Genomic DNA, 21817 nt, shown 5'->3' with positions numbered 1-21817 from the left:
ACGTCCAATCACGCGGACTGCCGGCACGACTGTCCACAGCCGAATGACATTCACGGGAAGCACGCGCAGGTTTATGGAGACATTTTGTCGCGCTGTGGTCTTGTTTTCTAATTAGTTGGCTGAACATTCAGATGAATATTTCACAGTTCCATCCTTATAATCTCATAATGCGCCGCAACACTTGTTTCGAAGGCTCTCCGCCGAGTGCACCGCGCCAACAAGGTTGAACGGCGCTCGCCGCGATCCTTGAAACCAGTGTTACAGTAACTTTGCAAGAAAATCAACTGTAGCTTGACCCGTGAAAGGATGCAACAGTTCACGGATATGAGCAGCTGATGAAACTCCAGAAAAAGCATCAACCCCCAGACTCACGTCTCCTCTCAAGCACCCTCGCAGTCTCGCACCTCCACGGCCTTTAAACACCCCGACACGTCCTCTGCAGTAAACGCTTACATGTAAACACAACCCCCGGAGTGCGGATCAATCGGTGTGATCTGTCGCCGGGGCCAGTCAATACGCCGGGTCGGCAGCCTACTTTTCATGTCTAATTCCGCTCAGCTGCTCTCCAGCGGGGATCCCCGTGCTCTTGCTCGTTCATGCCTATATTAGCCTCGATGAAACGGATAGTTCCGGCTCACGGTGACGGGCTGAGTCACGTCGGGAGCCGCACGAACGGCACCGGTGCGCGCACCTGCCGAAAAGCATCTCTCACACTCACGCAAGTGTCGCCCATTACCCTAAAAAGTGATTAGCCACTTCTCTTCAAGAACCATAGAATATCGCCTGACAGGACAGATGTTCTAATTAATGTTGGTGATTAAAGTACTTCCTCAACAGTTGCCACTCCGGCGCGTTGCTGCTGATTCACAACTTTAAAACAGTGCCGCTAACGCCTGATGTGAAACGGCTAAATCACAGTCTCTGGCGGATTCTGTTGCTTAATTAGATCCGTCTCAGGATGGCTTTGCGCGGACGGCATCGTGGGGGTGACTGGGGTGCCCCCCCCCCCCCCCCCTCACCTCCTACTCCCCGATCGCGTATGTCATCAAGTGTTGACAACACATCCTTACAATCCCCAATTCCCCCGAGGGTCCTGTTTAAGAGTCAGGCCGCGTCCGCAAGAGCCGCCGCTATGGCAACGGGATGTGCTGCTTGTCTTCCTGCCGCATCCTCAGCCAGATGAGCGATTTCCCGTCTCACACGTTGTCTGACAGACGCCCGGCGTCTACTCTGTAATCCTCGGGGGGCGGCAAAGTCCCTGCGTAATAGTATTTGACACGAAAGTTTCCAAGCCGGCACATGATGAGTTTATTCCTGGGATAAATTGATAAGATATCTGCCAAGCGTTGTTACACCTTGAGGAGAATTCTGGTAGCTGATCCCGCCGCGTTGTGTATTCAGATCGGTGTGTGTTTGGTAATGAGGGATTATTTGGAGTCACTGTATTCACCTGTTTCCTCCGCCACCCAACATGCCGCCTGCGCCGACAGGCTGGATCTGCAGGGCGCCGGCGGGCACGACAGGCACAACCGTGCTAGATGAGAGGTGGTTCATGTCACTGAGGTGACGCGCATGCTCGCGTTCAGGTGGCAGCAATGAACCGGGTCTCTGTCCGCGGTCCTGAACGAGAGTCCTCGCCTGTTCAGCACCACGGACAGCGACCCGGCTCACCGGCCTCTTGTTGAACAACAAGCACAAACTAAAACGCGATCTGGAGAAGCTTTGGTCTCCGGGTTTTTTTGTCAGTCTACTAGCATCCACTTCACACCCTTCCGTTGAAACATTCGTGCGGTGTAATTAATTCTCTTTAGAAAAGATGATGTGCTTATCTGCCTGCGTTTGCTCGCAAAGGAGCCGCGTTTCCAGAAGAGAAAGATGGATTGCGATAGAGCTGCGGGTGATTTTATCAAAAGAAGAAAATCTATGTCATTGTGTCTAAGTGTGTGTGTATGTGTGTGTGAGAGAGAGTAGAAATACAACATTTCCTTGAGAGACAGTGGAGCCCACTGGTCCTTTTCCCCCGTGCATGTCCTGTCCTGCAGGATGTGCTGGCTCAGCAGATAATCCAGCTGCTCCTGCAGGAGGCTGGCTAAATGAGGAGGTCAGCTCCTCCGGGTCTGTCTGTTCCCTTCCTGCCCCGAGTTCCATTCTGCCCAGACAGGCGGCTCGCATTGTACAACCACTGTTCTCCTGTCAGGCTGAGACCTTTACACACAAGCGCGCACACACACACGTACACGCGCAGGGCAACACCAAAGCAAAGTTAGCCCTCGCACATTCACAGCATCGGTCTCACCACGCAGAGCGACAAGTGTCAGAGGAAAAAAAAAAAACAAGAAGCGTTCCGGCCACCAGCTGCAGGCGAATATGCTGAGCTAATTTCCACACAGAATTGAATTATGGCGTTCTGTGTTCCTCGTTTGTAAATCTTGCAGGTAATTCATTTAGTCTGATGCTGAACTGGACCCCGTGCAGCCCTTACAAGGCGTAATAAAATACGCTTGAGAGGAGATTCACTTTTTAGAAGTAGTTCACGCATGCACTGAATGAGACTTTGTGGCTGCCAATGCTGCAAAAGATCTCAGAAACCCAGAACAAAATGTTTGTGTGTGTGTGTGTGTGTGTGTGTGTGTGTGTGCGTGCGTGCGTGCGTGCGTGCGTGCGTGCGTGCGTTTCAATTGCCACTCCACCTCCACTTGTGCATTGAAGGCTAAAAGCAAAAGCTCTAAAACGTCCACTTTGAACATGAAATGAAATCAAGCAGTTTAGGTGTGTGGTGCAAAGACAAATGGAATTTGCAGGCTGAATTATGGTTGGCTAACATGCTAACAGTTCTCCTTAAATTTGAAGAAATGCATGTTCTGATGGGGGTGTCAGGAGAGCTTGTGAAAATATCTGACCTTCTTTCTGAGAGGCTTTCAATACAGCTGTGTTTTAACGAGCTGTTTCCAAAGTTCAGCTTTGTCACTTGTTAGATGGGTCATTGGGTTTAAGCGAGTTGGACATTCAGGGTTGCATTAAAGTGTATTTATATATATCGCTATGTGTCATAGTTAATTTTACACTCCGCCATAGAAAATAGTGCCATATGTACACGATCTTATTTAGCTGTCCCCAAAACAAATGTTCAGTCATACAAACAATGAGTCATCGCATCTGCCATTCCATCAGAGCTAATCAAGTTTCACTTCAAGACATGTGTCTAATTCGTAAAACGCCTCGGGAGGACGTTTAAACAGAAGAGAAACCGACGATAAAATGCTTTAAAATTCTGATGACTACAGTTGGTCTGCGGCTCTGAGGTTGAGCGATAACATTATCGCCGCCATCTTCAAACAACATTGGCAGGCGCGGTATGTCCCTGGGCTGTCAACTGCTGCTGAAAGCATTGTTGACTCAGAGATGCTCATTTTGTTTGTTTATTTCCTGCTTGTGTTTAGATTTTCCCTGCACAGACAAGTCTGGGAATATTTATGACTAAAAACACATCATTGTTTTTCATTTTGGAAAGGAAATCAAGCCTCCTTTTTTCCCAGCTAGTCCTCTGGCAAAAGCCACAATCCCCGTTGGTGCAAGCTATGTTTATCTAACTACTTCCACAATGCTGTGCCAGGATAAAGGTCCTTTATTGCATTTCTAATATTTAACGCTCTTTTCATCCTCTAAACTGTGTTGCGGTGGCAAAATTACAGGCTCGTCAAGAACAAGAAAGGGTAGAGGGAGCAAATTCAAGGGGAGTTTGTAGTTAATTGACTTTATTTGCTTTTGCTTTCCGCCAGCCTGAATTATCAGCATGCTGGAGTTTAGTTTAGGATTGCAGGAATTACGGATAACACCCTGTGCCCTGGCCCACTGCCAGCGCGTTCACAGCAAACACATTTAAACAGGCACAAAGCTGCTTAAAATATTCATGTGTCACTTGGCCCCGCTATAGCTTATAGAAATATGAAACTATCTCCTCTCTGCTGGCAAATGATTTCCATGGTTTAAAAATACCCAACGTGGGTTTCAAGAACAAAAAGGAGATCTGTCTTACATTAGCATGCGGCACCACACATGGGTTTCAAGGAGGGAGCTATCTAGATGGATTTCTTTAAACATGTTTACATTCCTCAGTCTTTGAAGGTCTTGCTGTCATGCCTCGGTTACAAAAGGCTCAATGGTGATTAATTCGGGGTACAGATGGTTTTTTGCCGTTTTCGAACGGAAAATGTCTGCGAGGTATGAAATTAGTTTTCTTGTTGTGCTATTACCGGCTATATTTGAGAAGATTATTTACACGATGGAGGCTTTAGATGATTGACCTTCTTTGCAGGGTAATCAGTTTGGGCACAACTGCCTCCGCTGACATACTGTCTATTTTTGAAAATAAAAAAAAATGCATGTGAGTGCCGTATTCTTGCGCTGCCTCGTGCGAGGCTTGGCTTCAGTATTGGCATTCATTATTCACAGCCTCTCACTCGTCGTCATTGTCACTCAAGGATTTCCCTGGATATCAGATGGGTTAGGGGTTATGTGTGCAATTGTTCTGCGAAACTGTCCCTTGAGAAGAGCCCTGCAGCATGTCTTGCTGTCTGGTTGTCTGGGTGAGAGCTGACTGAAGGTCAGAGCTGAAAACGCTCACAAGGAATCATGTTTTTTTGTTTTTTTTTTGTGCATCTTTTAACACATGTGGAGCTGTCCTTCTCCGAATCTCGCCACGGGAGATGGGAGAACATTTGAAGTCGCTGAGAGGTGTAAGAAAAACAAGAGTGATTGTTAGAGATGGGGGGGAGAGGGAGTCTGTGTAAAGTGTGAGTGAGAAGAAAAACAGTGAGTGTTGAGGCCAGCAGATACAGAGTAAAGATAGATTAGTTTGCCTCTGAGCAGTCCACTCTCAGCCCACTCTCAGTTGTGGTTTTTTATTACTGTTTTCTGATGGCCTCTGTGAAGAGAGACAAAAAGGACAGGAGAGAGTGCTGTGGAAATATAGCAGGAGACCAGGAGTCGTGCACTGCAGCTCTGAATAAATGTCAGCGGTATAGTATTAGCAAGCTGAAAATTTACCTGGGCCATACAGATGTGCATGAAATAGCTTTTACAGGCAGAAAAACGTAGGTAACATGTATCCTTCAAGGTTCCTTTGGGAGCTAAACCCCAAATCTGTTTTTATTAGGATTTCATGAATTTATCCATATTCTCTCATTGCATATTTGGCCGTCTACACTTCCAGGAGACTTTAAAATGGTGGGAATCAATAAAAATCAATATGTTTGTTTTGCTGAGAGGAATAATGTGGGGAAAAAAAAGAAAAAGAGAGAGAGAAACTGGCAGCCTCGCAAGTAACCAGTGCCAAGTCCCGGCTGGCCCCATCCTGTGTGTATCTATCACAGGTTTCCATCTGTGAGAATACAAACACATCAACTCAAAAAAAAAAAAAAAGAAAGAACAAATGTGTTCTGTAAGAAGGATGTGTGGGACTGGGTTAATAATGCACGACTTAAAGCAGCCACAAGCTTCTGCAGGTCTGCATGGTACACATGGAGCCATTATCACATTTTGTCTTCCTATCCCAGTTCAAACCCAGTCGGACTCGTTCATTTGCTCTCAGTGTGACGTGCATCCTGAACTGGCTGCGCTATGCGTTGTGTGAAAAATAGACCTTCCACTTGCCGCAGTATGTGGGAGGAACATGCGAGCCCTTTAACTTCATGGGAGCTCAACTGTGGTAATTAACTATTAAGTGATTGCTTAATTGAGGGAAGCAAACATAGCTTGTCAATGGTTTAATATGGAAGCTGGTGATAGTGCTAATTGGGAGCCAGAGTAAATGTTTACTGTGTATTTGCTCTATGCTTAATACATAGGAGGGTCATTGATTGGCTTTTGTTAGATGTGCTATAGGGCGATTAAAGCTGTCTCTTGACGCGTTCTGTAAAATGGAAGCAATTACATGTGAATTTTAAAGAACGCGGCCTGGATTATTAAGAGGGGGGGGGGGGGCGTAAACGAAGGCATCGACGTCCAACCTGCACAGGATGCATAAGTCAATTGATTCCAGAGAGCCGTCCTGTGCTGTATCAGGTTAGAACGTGGTGATTCACCTTCATCTCCAGCCAGCCTGAATAAAGGAGTGAGAGGAGGAGGGCGAGCCGCTGACTGGAAGAGAAAGAAAGCAGAGTTCGGGCTCCCATTGACAGCACAGCCGGTCGGATGTACGAACGTTTCTCTGTGTGAACCAAGGACACAGGGGGAAATGGGCTCTGTGGGAGGACGTATTGAGGCAGGCTTACTTAAAATCATGTTCTTTGAGTCAGCGTGGCACTCTTTTGTCCATGATCCACCAGGGCTATGCAAAACGTCTCCTCCTGCTATGTTGAATTTCATTTTTCCGGCCTTCCTCCCTGCTTTCGCTCGGAGGGATTTTTCGAGTGTTTGTGTTGCCTCCCCCTTGTTTTCGAAGACACTGTTAAAAGGAAAGGTGAGAGGAGAGGATAAACATGCCCAGGCAAAAAAAGCAGTTCGTTTGTAGCGGCTTTAGCTCGTGAAGCACACGAGTGAGTCTTTAGGCCGAAGCTGCTGTAATGCTAAGCTACATTTGTTTGATGTGACCCACCAGTCCCGCCCTCATCCACATGCACAAAGCGTAACGGTTGATTGGGGCAGACTTGCATTGATTTCCCGTCTTGCATCCGTTTCAAGATTTTGAGGAGACGTAATGAAGCCAATCGCATCCGTTTCCCTCGCGCGGCTCCCAGTGAGACATACCCACACCCGGCCACTGCTTGCCAAACATGACAAAAGACGCTGAATTTCCTACCCAGCAGGGTGTGAATGAATACGAGAAATGCTGAAACAAACAGTCGACGGCAGATCAGGAGAAAGATTGGAAGAGGACTCTCGAATTTTCCACCAATTTCACCTTTATTTTCTTTCCGCATTTATCCTCAAGATCTTTTTCTTATTTATTGCGAAGAAATGAGCGTGCATATTTGAGGAACTTCATTATTCAGTCATTTCTTTTTTATCGGGGAGCCTCTGGCTGTTTCCCTCTCTAAAGTCAGGTCTCTTTCATTTCCTTCTCTCTCTCTGCTGCTCTGCAATTGCCTGTGTGTGTTTGCAGAACAAGCGAGACAAATTGACACACCTTTGCCGCAAAGTGTAGCATATTGACTTGTACCTGTAGCTCTGATTATCAGCTTGTGTACAGCGGTGGCTGATGGGATGCTGATGAACCCAAACCAGGAGCTGACATTTTCCTGCCCTGTGGCTGAGGGAGAGGAGAGGGGGGGTGCAGGTGTCCGTTCAGGTCTAATGGGCCATCCATTCAGTCGTTTAATTGAGTGTCTTTTATCTGCCTCCAGTGACCTCTTTTATTCTCCATTTCTCCCTCTTCCTTTCCTTCAGCTCATCCATTTTTTTCCGCGCCCCACCCCTCCTCCCCCTCTCCATCCCTCCTTCTCCAAACTCCCCTTTTTGGTTGTCTGACAGCAGACCCATCTGCCATCCGCGTGCATCCTACAGGTTACTCTGACTTTAGGCATCGCAGCCATCACCTGTTGTTTTCTAAGCACATGACGGGCTGTGAGCAAACAGTACGACATCGAGGTGCACTTTCAGAATCGAGTTTTGTGTCCATTCCCTCTTCTCCATTTTCTTCGGCTCTTTGTCCTTCGCTGTCCTTCCATCCTTTTCTTCTTTGTCTCCGCTTCTCTCTCGGTCCTTCCCCTCCACTTTGTTCTCTCGCGCTGTCATCATGCCTTCCTTTGCCTTTCCCACTGGTCTCAGTGTCCTTGCACACAAAGGCACGAATATGGCATATACGTTCCACACCTTTATTTCCTTTTGTACCAAAGCAAACAATACCTTTTCAGTCTGAGATTTCCATTGGACTTCAGCAATTGTGGAATAGAGCGCTGTGCTGCAGCTTTTAGCGCCATGACTTACTTTATAATGTGTCTTAACATATGCAGGACATGGTGCAGGCCTTTGTGTACAATGCCTATTTGTCTCAAGGCTTGAGCAGCCCTTATATAGTCTACTCCTTCATGTTCATATTCTTTTAATGACAGAAATGGCTTTGAATTATAATGCATTGCAAACCGCAATGATTCTCCCAGGGGCTGTAATTAAATTTTTGTGTGTGAGAACATTCTTGCCCAATCTACAGTATATATTTATATTTTACTTCATATATTTTCAGCATATTATAGTCAGGGTTACCAGCTCCTGTGTAATTTCCTATCTGAAAAATGATAATCGCCTTCTGTGCAAGGATCTCTAAATGAAGATTAAAAATTACTATAATCAGATTATCAAAATCCTGTGAAATGTCTCTTTTTTCCCACCTCCATCCACCGCCTTTCAAAAACCAGGCTGCGAGCAATAAAGAGCCGCCTCCTGAATTAATTCTTGACCTTTGGCTCTGACGGGAGATAACATCTGCCCTTCGACAAGAAAGAAAGTCTAATTTTACAGCCATTTTGTTCAAAATGACAATGGGAAGAGTGTAATACAGGGCCATTTTGATGAGCAGGAGAACAGCGAGAATTAGAATGAGTGCGGCGAAGGGAGCAAGGAGGACGATAGAGTCTCACATAATTTTCCGTGACCTAATTGCATCATTATAAATTGAAGTTCTTTTTAGCTCTGCACCAAGGTCGGCGGTGTATGATATATGTTTAATGCGTGTTAGAGATGTTGTAATTCTGGTTTGCCCATGCTATCACTCTCTTTTCAAATGAGAGCCGTGGTCTCACGTCTGAAATGTAAATGATCAGAAAAGGCACAGTAGTGTTAGAGTCTTTTGGAAAGCCTGCTGAGAGACAGTTGGAAATCCCGCTGTTTAACTTTCAGAGAGTTAGTTTTAAGACTCCAAGATTACTGTTAGTCAAGTTCTCATCTATATTTATTTTGGTGAGCGATGCATCTTGAGGGTTAGAGGGACGCTGGAGACACCCAGTTCATCCTGCCTGACATATCTGCACCGCAATGTCATAAATGGATAATAATGCCCTAACAGTTTTTATCACAATAGGAAAAAATGATTATAAAGCAGGGGCTCACGTTGCACATGCATAGTCACAATGTTCTCCAGGCTGGACTCCTTCCTCCTTTAGCCTGCAGTGGATAATTAGCATCTCTCACACGTGCTTAGGCTTGATTAAAACTCAGTTTACAGTGAGCAGCGCTGTGAGGTCGCCATCTGTCACCTGCCGAGGCCACCATGAGATGTACTCTAGTCGGAGGGAGTGAGGAAGGCGCTCTGTGTGTGTGTGTGTGTGTGTGTGTGTGCGCGCGCGGCTGTTTGATAAAGGAGAGAAAAAGACGGGGCGCAGGGAGAGAAATGGCAGAGATGGGTGAGGCATGAAGTATTAGGATGCATTCTGTTCAATAACTGGCCAGGCCTCCCTCCCTGGCCTGTATATTACAGCCAAATCACATATTTTGTGTGTTGGCAGAAAATGCTCCTGAGTGCAGTTTTGGGATTTGTATTATTTACTTGAACTTATAAGCTTGTGACTGCGGTTTTGGGAATACTCATGTTTATGCGTGGAAGTCAGACAGGAGGTGCGAGCGCTCGAAGGCTCATAAAACCCACAATGTGTGAAAGCCGCTATATTTTCCCCTAAAACACAGTGATTTCTTGCCACAGCTGCGATGTACAATACATCATAACTTCCTGGTTTATATCTGTTGAATACATTTATATGTGCCGTGCTATTGTGGCAAGCATGATAACATTGGCAGTTATATGCTAATAGGCATGGTTGCCCCCATTTGCAGAATTTATTTGTGTAAATCTTGTTTCCATGGTAATATCTTGAATATTTCAAATATTATCTGGAGTATTTGTGCAGGTACATGAACTGTATAAATAGTGGACGGAGCCTCCGGGCCTGAAAAGTGAAGATAATGCAAAGTGCCTTAAACCTTCATTCTTCTAATGGCCTGCAGGGGGCGACTCCACTGGCTGCAAATAGAAGTCTGATTGTATGTAAGTTTATGGGAAAATGTCCCTATTTTCTTCTTGATTTATTACAGTTTCCTAATGAGTTTATGGTCTTAATCGCTAGTTTCAAGTCGTTTTCAACTGCGCAATGTTTATTTGGTAAATTTGGTAAGGTCACATTTAGAATAAAATAGACGATAAAGCAGGGTACTGGCCACCTTGTGATCGAGAAGTCACAACCACGGGTCAGATCCAATCAGGATAGAGGCAAAGCAATGCTATCCTCCCCCAGGTGGAGACGATGCATTCAAAAATCTGCCAGACTCTGAGCTTTGGTATCTGTCAGATGCAGTGGAGGAAAAAGATTCCCAAAGTGGCCCACAGTGAAACATAAAGCCAATTAAAAAGTCTTTGCTTGCTAAGAGTGAAAATATTTATTGAAGCTTGACGGCTCTTCCTCAGGCAGCGCTCAATAAGGCGTTGCCACCTTCCTGCATGTTATTTTACAACTTCTGTGCGTCTGCTGATTTGTGTGCATCTGAAGCTTTAAAAAAACATTTTTCACTCTTTGCAAGCAACTTACTTTATATTGTAACTCTATGCCTGCAAAATGGTTGATAGTAAAATAAAGTACACGTGATTTGTACCCACTGTTAAACCATTGGTGCAATATTTGTTTTACTCCACAAACAAAACTTTCTTACACAAAAGAATGTGTGATGAAGTGCGTTTTTAGAAAAACGATCCACTGTTCTGACCTTTGCTTGCAAAGTGGCTTAATGTCAGTGTTGAAAAGAATTAACAATGAGACAACAACTCATTAATCAAATCAAATAAAAAATTGCAAGCACTGCATTCCTTCTGAAGAACATTTTTCATCTGCTCATCATGTCTCAAATGGCTTTTTATTGCCTTATTCATTTAATTGCTGTCTATCGTTAATCAGCCAATTAAAAGAAAACAAATTGGCAGATTAGGTGACATTGGAAATACACATTTTTTCATTGTTGCAGCCAACAGTGTTGCATAAGTTGGAGCCTTAAATAGAATCATCAGTGTTTGTTGTGAAATGTTGAGTGATGAATTTCAGGTAATCAAATTTTCTGCACGCCTGTTAATTCAGATCCCAATTTTAACTGGATATGCTAACAGTTAGAAAAGGGGGAAAAAATCAGCTTGATGGCTCCTAATTCCTTGAACTCATCATCTGGCCTCACTATGTTTCCATGTTTGTCCGAGCAGGAAGCTGAAGCTCAAGAACATTCGTCCAGACTGTGTTCACATGTCAGCATGCTCATGCCTCAGCTGTTGCTGAAGGATCCACAGGCGATAATAAGAAGCATTTCAGCAAAGTGGTTCATTTTAATATAACACATCTTTATAGTAAACCCGGGTTGTGACTTTATGTTTCTTTAAGTAGCCTCTTTAATCTCAGAAACAGGCTGTTATTTCTGCATTGTGTGTGTGTGTGCGCGCACGTGTGCGTGTGTGTGTGCTTGATGATATTACAGAACTACATAGCATTTGACTCTAGCCGCACTCTTATGTTTCTTTAAGGAGCTCGTCTAATCTCAAGAGCAGGCACATATTTCTGTGAAACGCGTGCTTCTGCGTGTGGGTCTGTGTGTGCGTGAGTGTGTGCGCGCACTTATACATCTTATTTTCACAGTAGTATTTCTTTTCAGCTGCATTCACTATTCGAGAGCGGTGGAGAGGTTGGAAACTGTGAGCAGACAGAAGTCATTTGGGACTTCAGCAATTCAAGGCCTGTGGAAGTGTACTCACAGTTTGGCACAATTAGTACCAAAAGGGGTCCCTGCTTGACAAATTAGCACACAAAATGTCAGCCGGTAGTTTAGCACATCCACAATGAGCACTTGCAAATTAGCACATATTTTGAGGAGGGAGCTGGCACATTATTATGAATAGAGAGAGCCAGGCAAATTAGCACATCTGTTGCCAGCGCTCAGAATTAATACATGTTATATGATCACTGGTTTCCCACTTGGAGCTGGGTCAGGGACGAGGGTGGTGGCACACATTCCTAATTGAGGACTGCGTGTGCTCATTACAACAGATTGATGGGATTGAACTTTCAGCAATGGTATAGCTGGTTATTACTGTGTGTAGCTGAACGTAGGTGTCTCTGAACGCCGCTGGCGGGGGCTTTAAATCCTCACACCGGTCACATTTTTCCCCCTGGACTCAGTTGTTTCTTACCTGACAGGTTTGCTTAGGCTCAATCTTTGGAGCGCAGCGCGAGTGCGTGTGTTCACACGTGTATGTTCAAGTGTGTGAGTCAGCCCGGGGCTTAGCGTCCAGCAGTGGCAGGTGACGGTCCGGTCTGGTGTCAAGAGGCTTTAGGGTGACAGGAGTGATGCTATTCTGGAGGGAAGACACACAACAAGCCAAACAAGTCAGATTATAAGAGCTGAACTGTTGTTCGCGTAAGCTGCTTTTCTAATGGTTTTATGTTCAGATTCCAAAACTCTAACAGGGTGATTGATTATTATTGATTGATTGCTGACTCACTGTAATGGTTGGCTTTTTATTCTGCTTTATTGTGCTTTTTTGACATCTTTATAACTTGGTCTCTCACAGTATAACACCTGATTTCCTATTCGGGGATTTCTACCTATTATTGCTTTTGCTCTTGTTTCTCTTTGATTTGAGCTCAGGTTTGGCTCCTAAATAAGTTTACTAGACTCAACCAAGATCTCTATCAAGTATCTTCTTAGAAAATGTGCCTCTATTAACTGAGTTTACTGCTTTTCCTTATCATGCTCCTACAAAACCAAGGCTCTATAAGATGTTATCTCTAGGCTGTAGCTGGTCAAAGAATACACTCTTATATATCACCTCTGCGGCAGTATTACAGCAGCGTGTGGCTCTGCCCATACATGTAGAATAGAATAGAATAGCCTAGAATGTCAGACTTCAGCGCACAAATAATGCTTAAATGATGCTTTTATGAGAAAGAAGGTCACACACCAGAACTTCATTTCCTTTGCAGGCTACACTGATGATAGTTTGTTTGTGTGATATCACTGGCGAGCATCCTGCACAATGCGATGCGGCCCATGCCCGTGGTCAGATTTCTGGGGATCTTCAGGGAAAGAGAGAATTGGCCCTTGTGCTGCGTAGGAAGGTCAGTCTACCGCAAAGGGAGCTTCAGATTAATGACCAGGGGCGGCGACTCTCCGCAGGCCTTCATGCATCATGTCCCATTCACCGCCAAACATGTCAGGGAGCGCTCCCACCGGGAATTTCGGGGATATTTACGGAGCGTTTCCATCACTTTTGCCTCCTGCTTATTGGCTCCGAGCGCTGACACTCACCGGCTGAAAGATGGAGGGAGACAGAAGCAGGCCAGGGTGTTGGGGTGTGGTGAGTCGAGGTCTTCAAGCCTAACTGAGTGACTTCATACCTGGGCCACTTGCCCTAGCGACAGGGTTGCTCGCTGGTTGCCATGGCACCCACCCCACAGCCCACCGCCATCCTGCAGCTGCGCTGCTGGTCATTAGTCACAGAGACAGGCTGTATGCACTATCACAACGCCCTTCCTCCTCCAATCAGCTGCTCAGATTCCAAAACTGCAGATGCCTCTCAGCCATAGCATGGATGTATGGGTCACCATGGCAACATATCTGACTCCCATCTCCCAGTGTACAAGAGCATCCTTGAGTAGAAAGAGCTAATTATATTTTCATTCAGTTTAGTAAGTAAGCCTTTTCTTTTAGTAGTAAATACATTCTCCCTGCTGGTGCTTACAGAGTGCCGAAGTCACAGAAATGTGGTGCTAGTTTTAATCTTTGTTCCGAGCAGCATGTGAGCAATAGAGGCATTTTAATCACCTGTGCGTGAACTTCAAGGTTAATTTCTGTCAGAAAGGAAGTCGATGACGAAGTTCCTTTGTAACGTTCAATCCAAAACGCACTCGATGAACTGCGAACAAACATTAAAAGGGAGTCAAATTTACATAGAGGAGACGCCCTCCCACACGGCCTTTTCATTTCCACTTTCAGCTCAGGCTCTCTCTTTCTCTCTCTCATACACACACACACGCACACGCACACACACACACTGAGACACTCAGATCAGCAGGCCTGTTTTCTCGTCAGGGTGATTATCCAGCTCATAACTCACTCAGAGCTTTCATTTGCACTATAATTCACACCAGTCCCAATGATGGCGGCTCTATAAATCACACACACACACACACACACACTGATTATTTCAGCTGTAACTCACACACCTGCAATCAGACGGACCACAACGCCAAGTAGTGGGAGGAGGGTGGATAGAGAGATGATACTGGAGTGTTATTAGATTTTAAGCAAAATCCATTACACCCAATACCAAAGTGTGCAAATATTTCCCAGAATGCAAGTCCAGTTTGGGAGGAAATGTTCAAATCAGACATGAGCCATTTCATTATCTGCGTGCTTTCAGCGTAAAGCGATGCTTAACATCTCCTCGGAAATACTACATCTGTGGACTTAATTGAATGTCTCTGCTCTCACGTGGACTCAAAGGTGTGTGGTTTCTTTTAAACCCAGGATCCCCAAGACGTCCAGCGTTCGGCAGAAATCTGTCGGGCAGAACTTGGTACCCCGACGCTCATTTTCACACCCGCCGAAGAGCCCAGTGGAGCTCAGTCTGCTCCCTCGGGGCAACAGAGTCATAATTATCCATTAGATCAGACTGACATGATTCCAATCATCTTTAATGGTGATTCACGGGTATTCAGGCTTTTGAACGTTAATGCATTTCAGTGAAACGGAAAGCTGCGAAGAGCAGCATGCTCGCATCATGTCGGGGAAGCACAAAACATGTACTCAAGTGCCTTAAACACACACACACACACACACTCACACACACAGATATATATATATATATATATATATTCCTCCATTTCACCTCCTTCAATTCTCTCCTGGAGCCAGAAAAGAAAGCAAGGAACCACAACATATGGCTGTGCGATGGTGACAGTGATAAAGCTCACTTTCCTAAATTAATGACATCTTCTTTGCCCTCCCGCACTCCTTTTCTATCACTCCCTGCCACGGCCACAAGCTATTTATAGCCTCCGTGTCTATTATTGTACAGCTCTTGCTCTCTTTCTCCACTCTTTTAAAAATGCGTCACTCCGTCTTTCTCTTCTCAGTCTCACTTTTCCCCCCCTCGCTCTCCGTAATTGAATCGATAAACAGGCTTTAAAGTTTTCTCAGTTTTCAGGATTTCATCAAACCGGCTCCCTGTCCTCCGAGAGGACGGGAGTCGTGGATGGACTGCTGAACCCCTCCTCTTGACTCCTTTTCCCAGAGCTGCTCCCAAAGCCCCCTTCCACCCCCCGCCCCCCTCCGATCCATTCTCTTTTAAGTTTGATTTCTGTAAAGCTTTCTCACGATTCGGTCCATCCTCAAAGGTGTACTAGCTTTCCTTGCTTTTTTTTTTTTATTATGTTTATATTGAAAGTTGAAAGCAGCTGCTTGACTCGACAGCTGTTTCAGCTGTTTGACACAGAAATGTTCTCTGTGAAATCTTTAATATGCTGCATACGCCGCCATACTGCACCACCTACTACATGACTTACTGTCATCATTCTCACTGACCCAATTTACGCTTGAAATTAAATATGTCCTGGCTCGCTGGCTTGGAGCAAAATTTGCTATATTTTATAAATGTTCCCAAAAAACATTAAAAACTAGGCACTTGATAAACACGTCACCAACACTATTTATATCTGGATATATTTCCAAAACTAGAGCTGAACCCTTATCATCCCAGCTGTGCAATTATCGTATACTTCTAAAAGGAAATATTTCGCATGCTTAACATATATTCATTATTATGTACAAATATCAAATGCTTAGACTGAAATAGCATGGTGAACATGGCAGCCTGTTAAATACTGAAAAATGAATGCATGATTGCTTGTCCTCTTGAAGCACAAAGTTTGAACTTTTTCTTAATACTGAATTCTGGTTTACTGAGTTTATTGCAGACAATTCACATTTGGATGTACTATAAGAGTATAATTAGTTGCATGATTTGCACGCATTTACGTTTCCACATGTATCGGTTCTCCTGTGAAACCGCTGTCCGCGAGTGCTCCATGATGACTGCTTCCTGCATGAAGCTTATGCAGCTACTTGTAAAGGCCGCCCCATGGTGCCTCATGCTGCCCGTGAACGTGGATTGTGGCCCAAACGTCCTCTCTCGCCATATTAATGAAAAAGAAAAACAACTTGCATATCTGCCCCGAGATTCTGAGCCACTCCAAAATTTAATGTGATCATCTTTGGCCCATCCTACACCCTTCCACCATGTTTCATGAAAATCGGGCCAGCAGTTTTTCTATAATCCTGGTGGCAAACAAACCAAGCTGCGGTGGAGGCGAATATGTAATAAACATGCATTTTTAGTGATTGTCAAATGAATGCCGGTAAATTATGTCTTGACACGATTTTGAAATGTGCTACATTTACAGTGGGTCGGTTGGAGCGTTGCCTTCCTTTGTTTCGGATTCTGAACCACGTTGCTCGACCATCTGGAGCTTTAATAGTTTTTGTTCAGCTCAAAATAATTGACAAGTCTGAAGGGAGCTGTTCTAAGTTGACGACACCTTACTTTGTGGTGGTAATTATATTGTCTGGCTCGCGCGGCGTGGTGAAACGCCGTGTATTGTTTGTTTTTCTTGTGTTGAGGCTTTCACTTTGTCAATTAATGGCCATTGCGAGGTGTGATTCACATGCAGTGTGTCTGAAAGGTAACGAGATTTCTCAGGCAGGCACGGGATGAAAGTCCCATCAGGATGCTCCTCCATTAAAAACCAACAAAAATAACAGCAGAGTATGATTCAGAAATAATAACTTGATCTGCAGAGTGTAATCTAAAAATCCCCTGATGTTTTATATCAGTTTCTGGCTTGACTGGCCGTCTTCTTCTTCGCTGCCGCTGTCTCTCCGTTCCTGCATCTCTTTCTGTTAACACTTTAAATGCCTCCCCCGTCGCTCTGAACCTCTCCTCCTCCTCTCTGCCTTCATCCCTCGGCTCTCCGCGCTCTTGTCTTTCTTTGCTCTCATTTGAGAATCACTGAAATCAATGGGACAAAATGGAAAAGCAAACCTTTCTGCCAAGGCGGAGCAAGGGAGTTAAAAAAAGGGCTCCCACCCCTGAACTCACCTTCCTACATAACTAATTGCCTATAATTACACCGACAACTGCCACAGAATGCAAATCAGATGAGATCCAATCGCCTAATCCGCACTGTGAATCCCTTTCATGTCATCGTGTGACAGAGCTGTGTAAGGTGAACACCACAGCGTCGATAATATGAGGGCGCTAACGCTTTTTCTTTCTCGACCCTCAGGAGGAATATTTGAATCCATTGAGAGCGGCCCCTCCGGAGCAGAGGAACTAGCCTTTAAATTTGCCTTGAACACAATCAACAGGAACCGCACCTTGCTCCCCAACACCACGCTGACCTATGACATCCAGAGAATAAACATCTTCGACAGCTTCGAGGCCTCCAGGAAAGGTGAGTCAGGACGTCCATTAATGCCAATTAACTGCTGAAGACTGAAGACAAACACAGAAAGTCAGTTCAGACAGTCATGGTCTATATACAATGCATTGTATTTACTGTCTGCCATTTTATTTGAGTGTGGTATGTGCGCACACAACTTTTAAATCTCGTAATGTAACACGTAACATTTCATAGATGCAAAAATTACAGCAGCGTGCAATAACAATGGCTAACAAGCATGTGAAATCTCAATTTACTGCTCAGTGCAGAGCAAATCATACTCAGTGAGCGAATGAACAAGGCAGCGATATCGGACGCAGCCGCGAATTCAATTTGACTGACATCATCTGAACGCTGATCCTCTCTGTACCGTCAAAAACGTCCACAAAGGCTTGACATTAAATCGCTGCAATAAGCTGCTAGTTGACCCACGAGTGAGCGAAGAGTTGAGTGAAATGGAAAAAATGTTCACGGTGTCCTTGCAGCAGATTGTTATTCACATTAAAGATGCCTTGTGGAGCTTTCTTGTAAACACTCAGTGTTACCAAAACTCATTGTGTGTATCCTTGAGGAAGAAATGTGTTGAACACATTTCCTTCTTCTGCAATATTTACAAAGCCTATTTGAGTGATCATTTTTTAAATAGTGTAAAACCAGCAGCAAACATGTGCTCATGTGCGTCCTAACTGACAAAGCAGGGGCCTGCTGAGGTTGTGGCCGTTATCAAACACCTGTGGGTGCTTTGATGAGGTGACACATGTGGGCAAAAACTGAACGCCAAAAAGCATTTAGAGAGCCACAGAAACACACAGCTGACTTGTTCCGTCTTCCGCTTCCTTCCTCAACAGCATGTGATCAGCTTTCTCTTGGGGTGGCGGCCATTTTTGGCCCCTCGCACAGCTCGTCGGCCAATGCGGTCCAGTCCATCTGCAACGCTCTGGGAGTGCCCCACATCCAGACCAAGTGGAAGCATCAAGTGTCAGACAACAGGGACTCGTACTATGTCAGCCTGTACCCCGACTTCTCCTCCCTCAGCAGAGCCATCCTCGACCTGGTGCACTTCTTCAAGTGGAGAACGGTCACTGTGGTGTATGACGACAGCACAGGTACAGGTACAGTCGGTGTCTGTCCTCGTCTTCCAGTGGTGCTTCTGTCTTGCCTGCCGTGTGTGACATTGTTGGCAACCCGCAGCCTTTACACCCCAAATATGTCCAGAAAAACAAGAGGGACCAGGTGAACTACAAAAAGCAGCACTGCTGCTCAGAGTTCAGCGAGTGCTTTGTAACCTGTCAAGTTAATTCAGAAATCAATAGCTTACTGTTCTGCCTCAGTCCTGCAGGTGCTGCCCATGTCAGTCTTCCAGAAGAGTGAGCAGCAGCGTGGAAAAAAAAAGAACCACATTACCCAGAATGACCCACTGTCTCCTCAGATTAATGCAATGCAGAATTGTAGTATGTGGGGGCTGACAACAGCCATTAATAACACAGAGAGACACTTGATCTCAGAGGGGGGCTATCAAATGTGTCTGTGAGCCATTTCGTCTATCCTGTGACTTTGTCGAGTTGCTCATAATAAGCATTTTAAAAGACGAGTCGTATTTGAGCGGGAGCGCAGTGGTGTTTTTACGAGGTAAAGTGCAATCGCTCCGGAGAAGATAACAATATTCAAATGCTCGTTCGCAATTTAGGAGTTATTTGGCATGACGTGCTTGACAACTTAATGTAAGTAAATTAGATAAAGTTGAGAGGCGGTTTAAATGTTAGACAGGTTACATAATGAATGCGCTCTCTCCTCTGAGCAAATGAATATCGTCTTGTAGATGACATCCTGAATTTAAAACCCTTTCTGTTGCTTTTAACCACCAGCATTGTAATAGCTCCGCTGCTATTATGCGTCCTCCAGAATCTCTACTGTCACGTCTGTTGCATGCATGTCAGTAAACAAGCCAATCATACTTTCAGCTCGGATGACATCCCACCGACTCGTCCCACTTGCCTCGTTATTCTTACTCTTCTCCTTGACCTCTCATCGCGTCCTGCCTCGGAGCTCAGTACGTTAACACCCTCGTTCACCAGCAAACTGCCCCGGTGAGATACCAAAAGGTGACCTCTCGCCTCGCTCTCCGTCCAATAGGGGCGGCTCGGGCCTCCTCTGTGGAGCGTTTCTGCTGCAGCACACCTGACGCCCGGAAAAAGTGTGACAGCTGCATATAGCGCCGTTGTTTCCCCCCACCGCTTCCACCTGGTCCCAGGCTGTAATCACACAGCTTCATGCTCCAGGGCCCCGCGCTGCTGATTGGAGCCTATCTGACGGCTGGCAGGAAAAACTATCGGAGGGGATAAAATATTCACACACAGCCGTTAGAAGATCCAAGGGGGAAAGTCTGAAGGCATTAGCCAGAGCACGCAAACATCTACACTGACAGTGTTTCCCAAACGTTGAGCTCCCTTGACAGATTCTTTTTTCTTGCTTAACACCTCCCAAAGTGTCAGTGCGAACAAGAACAGGGAGACGCAGACATGCCCCAGAGTAGGGATCTATTGGGATTACCTGAAGACAGCTCTAGGAGGTTCAGTATTCCTCCCAACAATGGCGCTTTTCACAACAAGACCTGCATGTTCCTATTTCACACCAATCTATCTATAGGCTTCAGGGAGACCCAGCCCCATTCACTGTAAGACCATTAAACTGCTCACCCAGCACTTCATTTCAAAATAAAAAATAGGCTGAGCTATCTTAAAGTGGTTCCACGGGGGGAAAAAAATCCTATCTCTCTCCAGTTCCCTCTCAAACTATCCTCGCCGCTCCATCCATTTTTATACCCATGACAAGTAATCATCTCTCCCATCAATCCAGCCTCTTTCATCCCTGCACTCTGAAGTTCTTTACTGAGGGAGAAACTCATTGTAATCTCATCACAGCATCTCCCGGAGAGCTTTCTACCTGAGCGTGTGGTCGAGAAATGAAAGGTGAAGATTGTAGCTCAATATGTGACGGCGGCATCGGGCTCCCTAGGGGCAAGTACAAGCTGGGCAAACAGAGGCTCTCTCATCAGAGCACATTTGAAGTGTCTGTGAGAGAGACAGGAGAGGCAGGATTGACCAAGGCTTTCCATCATGGTAAAATTGAACCTATTCCATGCTACTGTATGGTAACATGGAATAGGCGAGCGGATCGACATTTGGGACGCTTCTGTGGGATTGGAAGTTTCTGTAGGCGGGTGAAGATCGAGGTTCTTTCCATTTTGTGCTTTCGGTATAAAGGAGTGCAATGTGCTGGGTTGGTGTTAAATTCTCTTGATAGGTCTGTAGCAGTCTGTTTGCTTGCCAAGCATGAGTAGGAGGATCAATAGACTGTGGATTAGGAAGGCATGCATATGAGCCTTTTTCTGCTGAGAAAACACGAATCCAGTTGGTTTTTGTGGCCTCCTCAGCATCAGAGATACTTCAAAATGGCAGCAGATCAAACGCATTATGTTGCTGCATCTTTAAAATTCCTTTTCACGCTATATGTATCCTCTTTGTCTGCAGGTCTCATTCGACTGCAGGAGCTGATCAAGGCACCGTCACGATACAACATTCGTTTGAAGATCCGACAGCTGCCCACAGAGACCAAGGACGCCAAGCCACTTCTGAAGGAGATGAAGAAGGCAAAGGAGTTTCATGTCATCTTTGATTGCGGACATGAGATGGCTGCCTGGATCCTGAAACAGGTATGAACTCACCTTAATGAGCCATGATAGTTTATCAGACCTGCAGGACTATTTATGGCACCCCAAATAGATTAATATTAAATGTATAGATACATGAATTATTCTAAAATATACAAATGAAGCAATAATTTGTGTATTTCCTTGTCCATATAGTAATAATGATAGCTTTTCATTCAAAAGGCTGTTTTTATTTCATAATGTCACTTTTCATGACAATGTGATATCACCACCCTCTCACCTTTCAGCCAATCACATGCCACCTGTCTGTTAAGCTAACAAGCGCAACATCTGCTACCAGATTTAGTCAGTTAGCACGTGCTAGCTAAAGTTTTGACAATGTCAAAGTCAACATGAATCACTTATCTAGCTGCTGCTGTAAATAAACATAGTACACAAACACTGAAGGCAACACCTCTGTCTATTTATTTTACAATTTGTTATCTTAACAAGGCTGCACATGCTACCTGTGTAGCCGGCTAACAAGCTTGGTTTATTCAGTGAAGTGAAGAGACGGCGTTAACGGCAGCAGCTAGTGTTAGCCAGTTAATTCAGAGTTACCTCGGCTGCATTTTGATTCTAAAAGCACTTAAAGGATAACTTTTGTTTTTTGCAACCTGGACCTTATTTGTAGCATTAAATACGA

The 21817-nt window shown here is 45.1% G+C and overlaps 1 protein-coding gene across 1 annotated transcript in view; it reads left to right on the top strand.

Moving 5' to 3' along the window:
* The window catches only part of LOC121622484 (glutamate receptor ionotropic, kainate 2-like), a 56984-nt gene that overhangs the window by 164 nt on the left and 35003 nt on the right, over positions 1-21817 (top strand). The window contains exons 2-4 of the mRNA XM_041959461.1: positions 17307-17474; positions 18311-18568; positions 20993-21174. Coding sequence (XP_041815395.1) covers positions 17307-17474; positions 18311-18568; positions 20993-21174 — 608 coding nt within the window. The remainder of the gene's footprint in view (positions 1-17306; positions 17475-18310; positions 18569-20992; positions 21175-21817) is intronic.

This window comes from Chelmon rostratus, chromosome 18 (assembly GCF_017976325.1).
Source record: "Chelmon rostratus isolate fCheRos1 chromosome 18, fCheRos1.pri, whole genome shotgun sequence".
Taxonomy (NCBI): Eukaryota; Metazoa; Chordata; class Actinopteri; order Chaetodontiformes; family Chaetodontidae; genus Chelmon; species Chelmon rostratus.
This window is presented reverse-complemented; position numbering and strand designations above follow the sequence as displayed.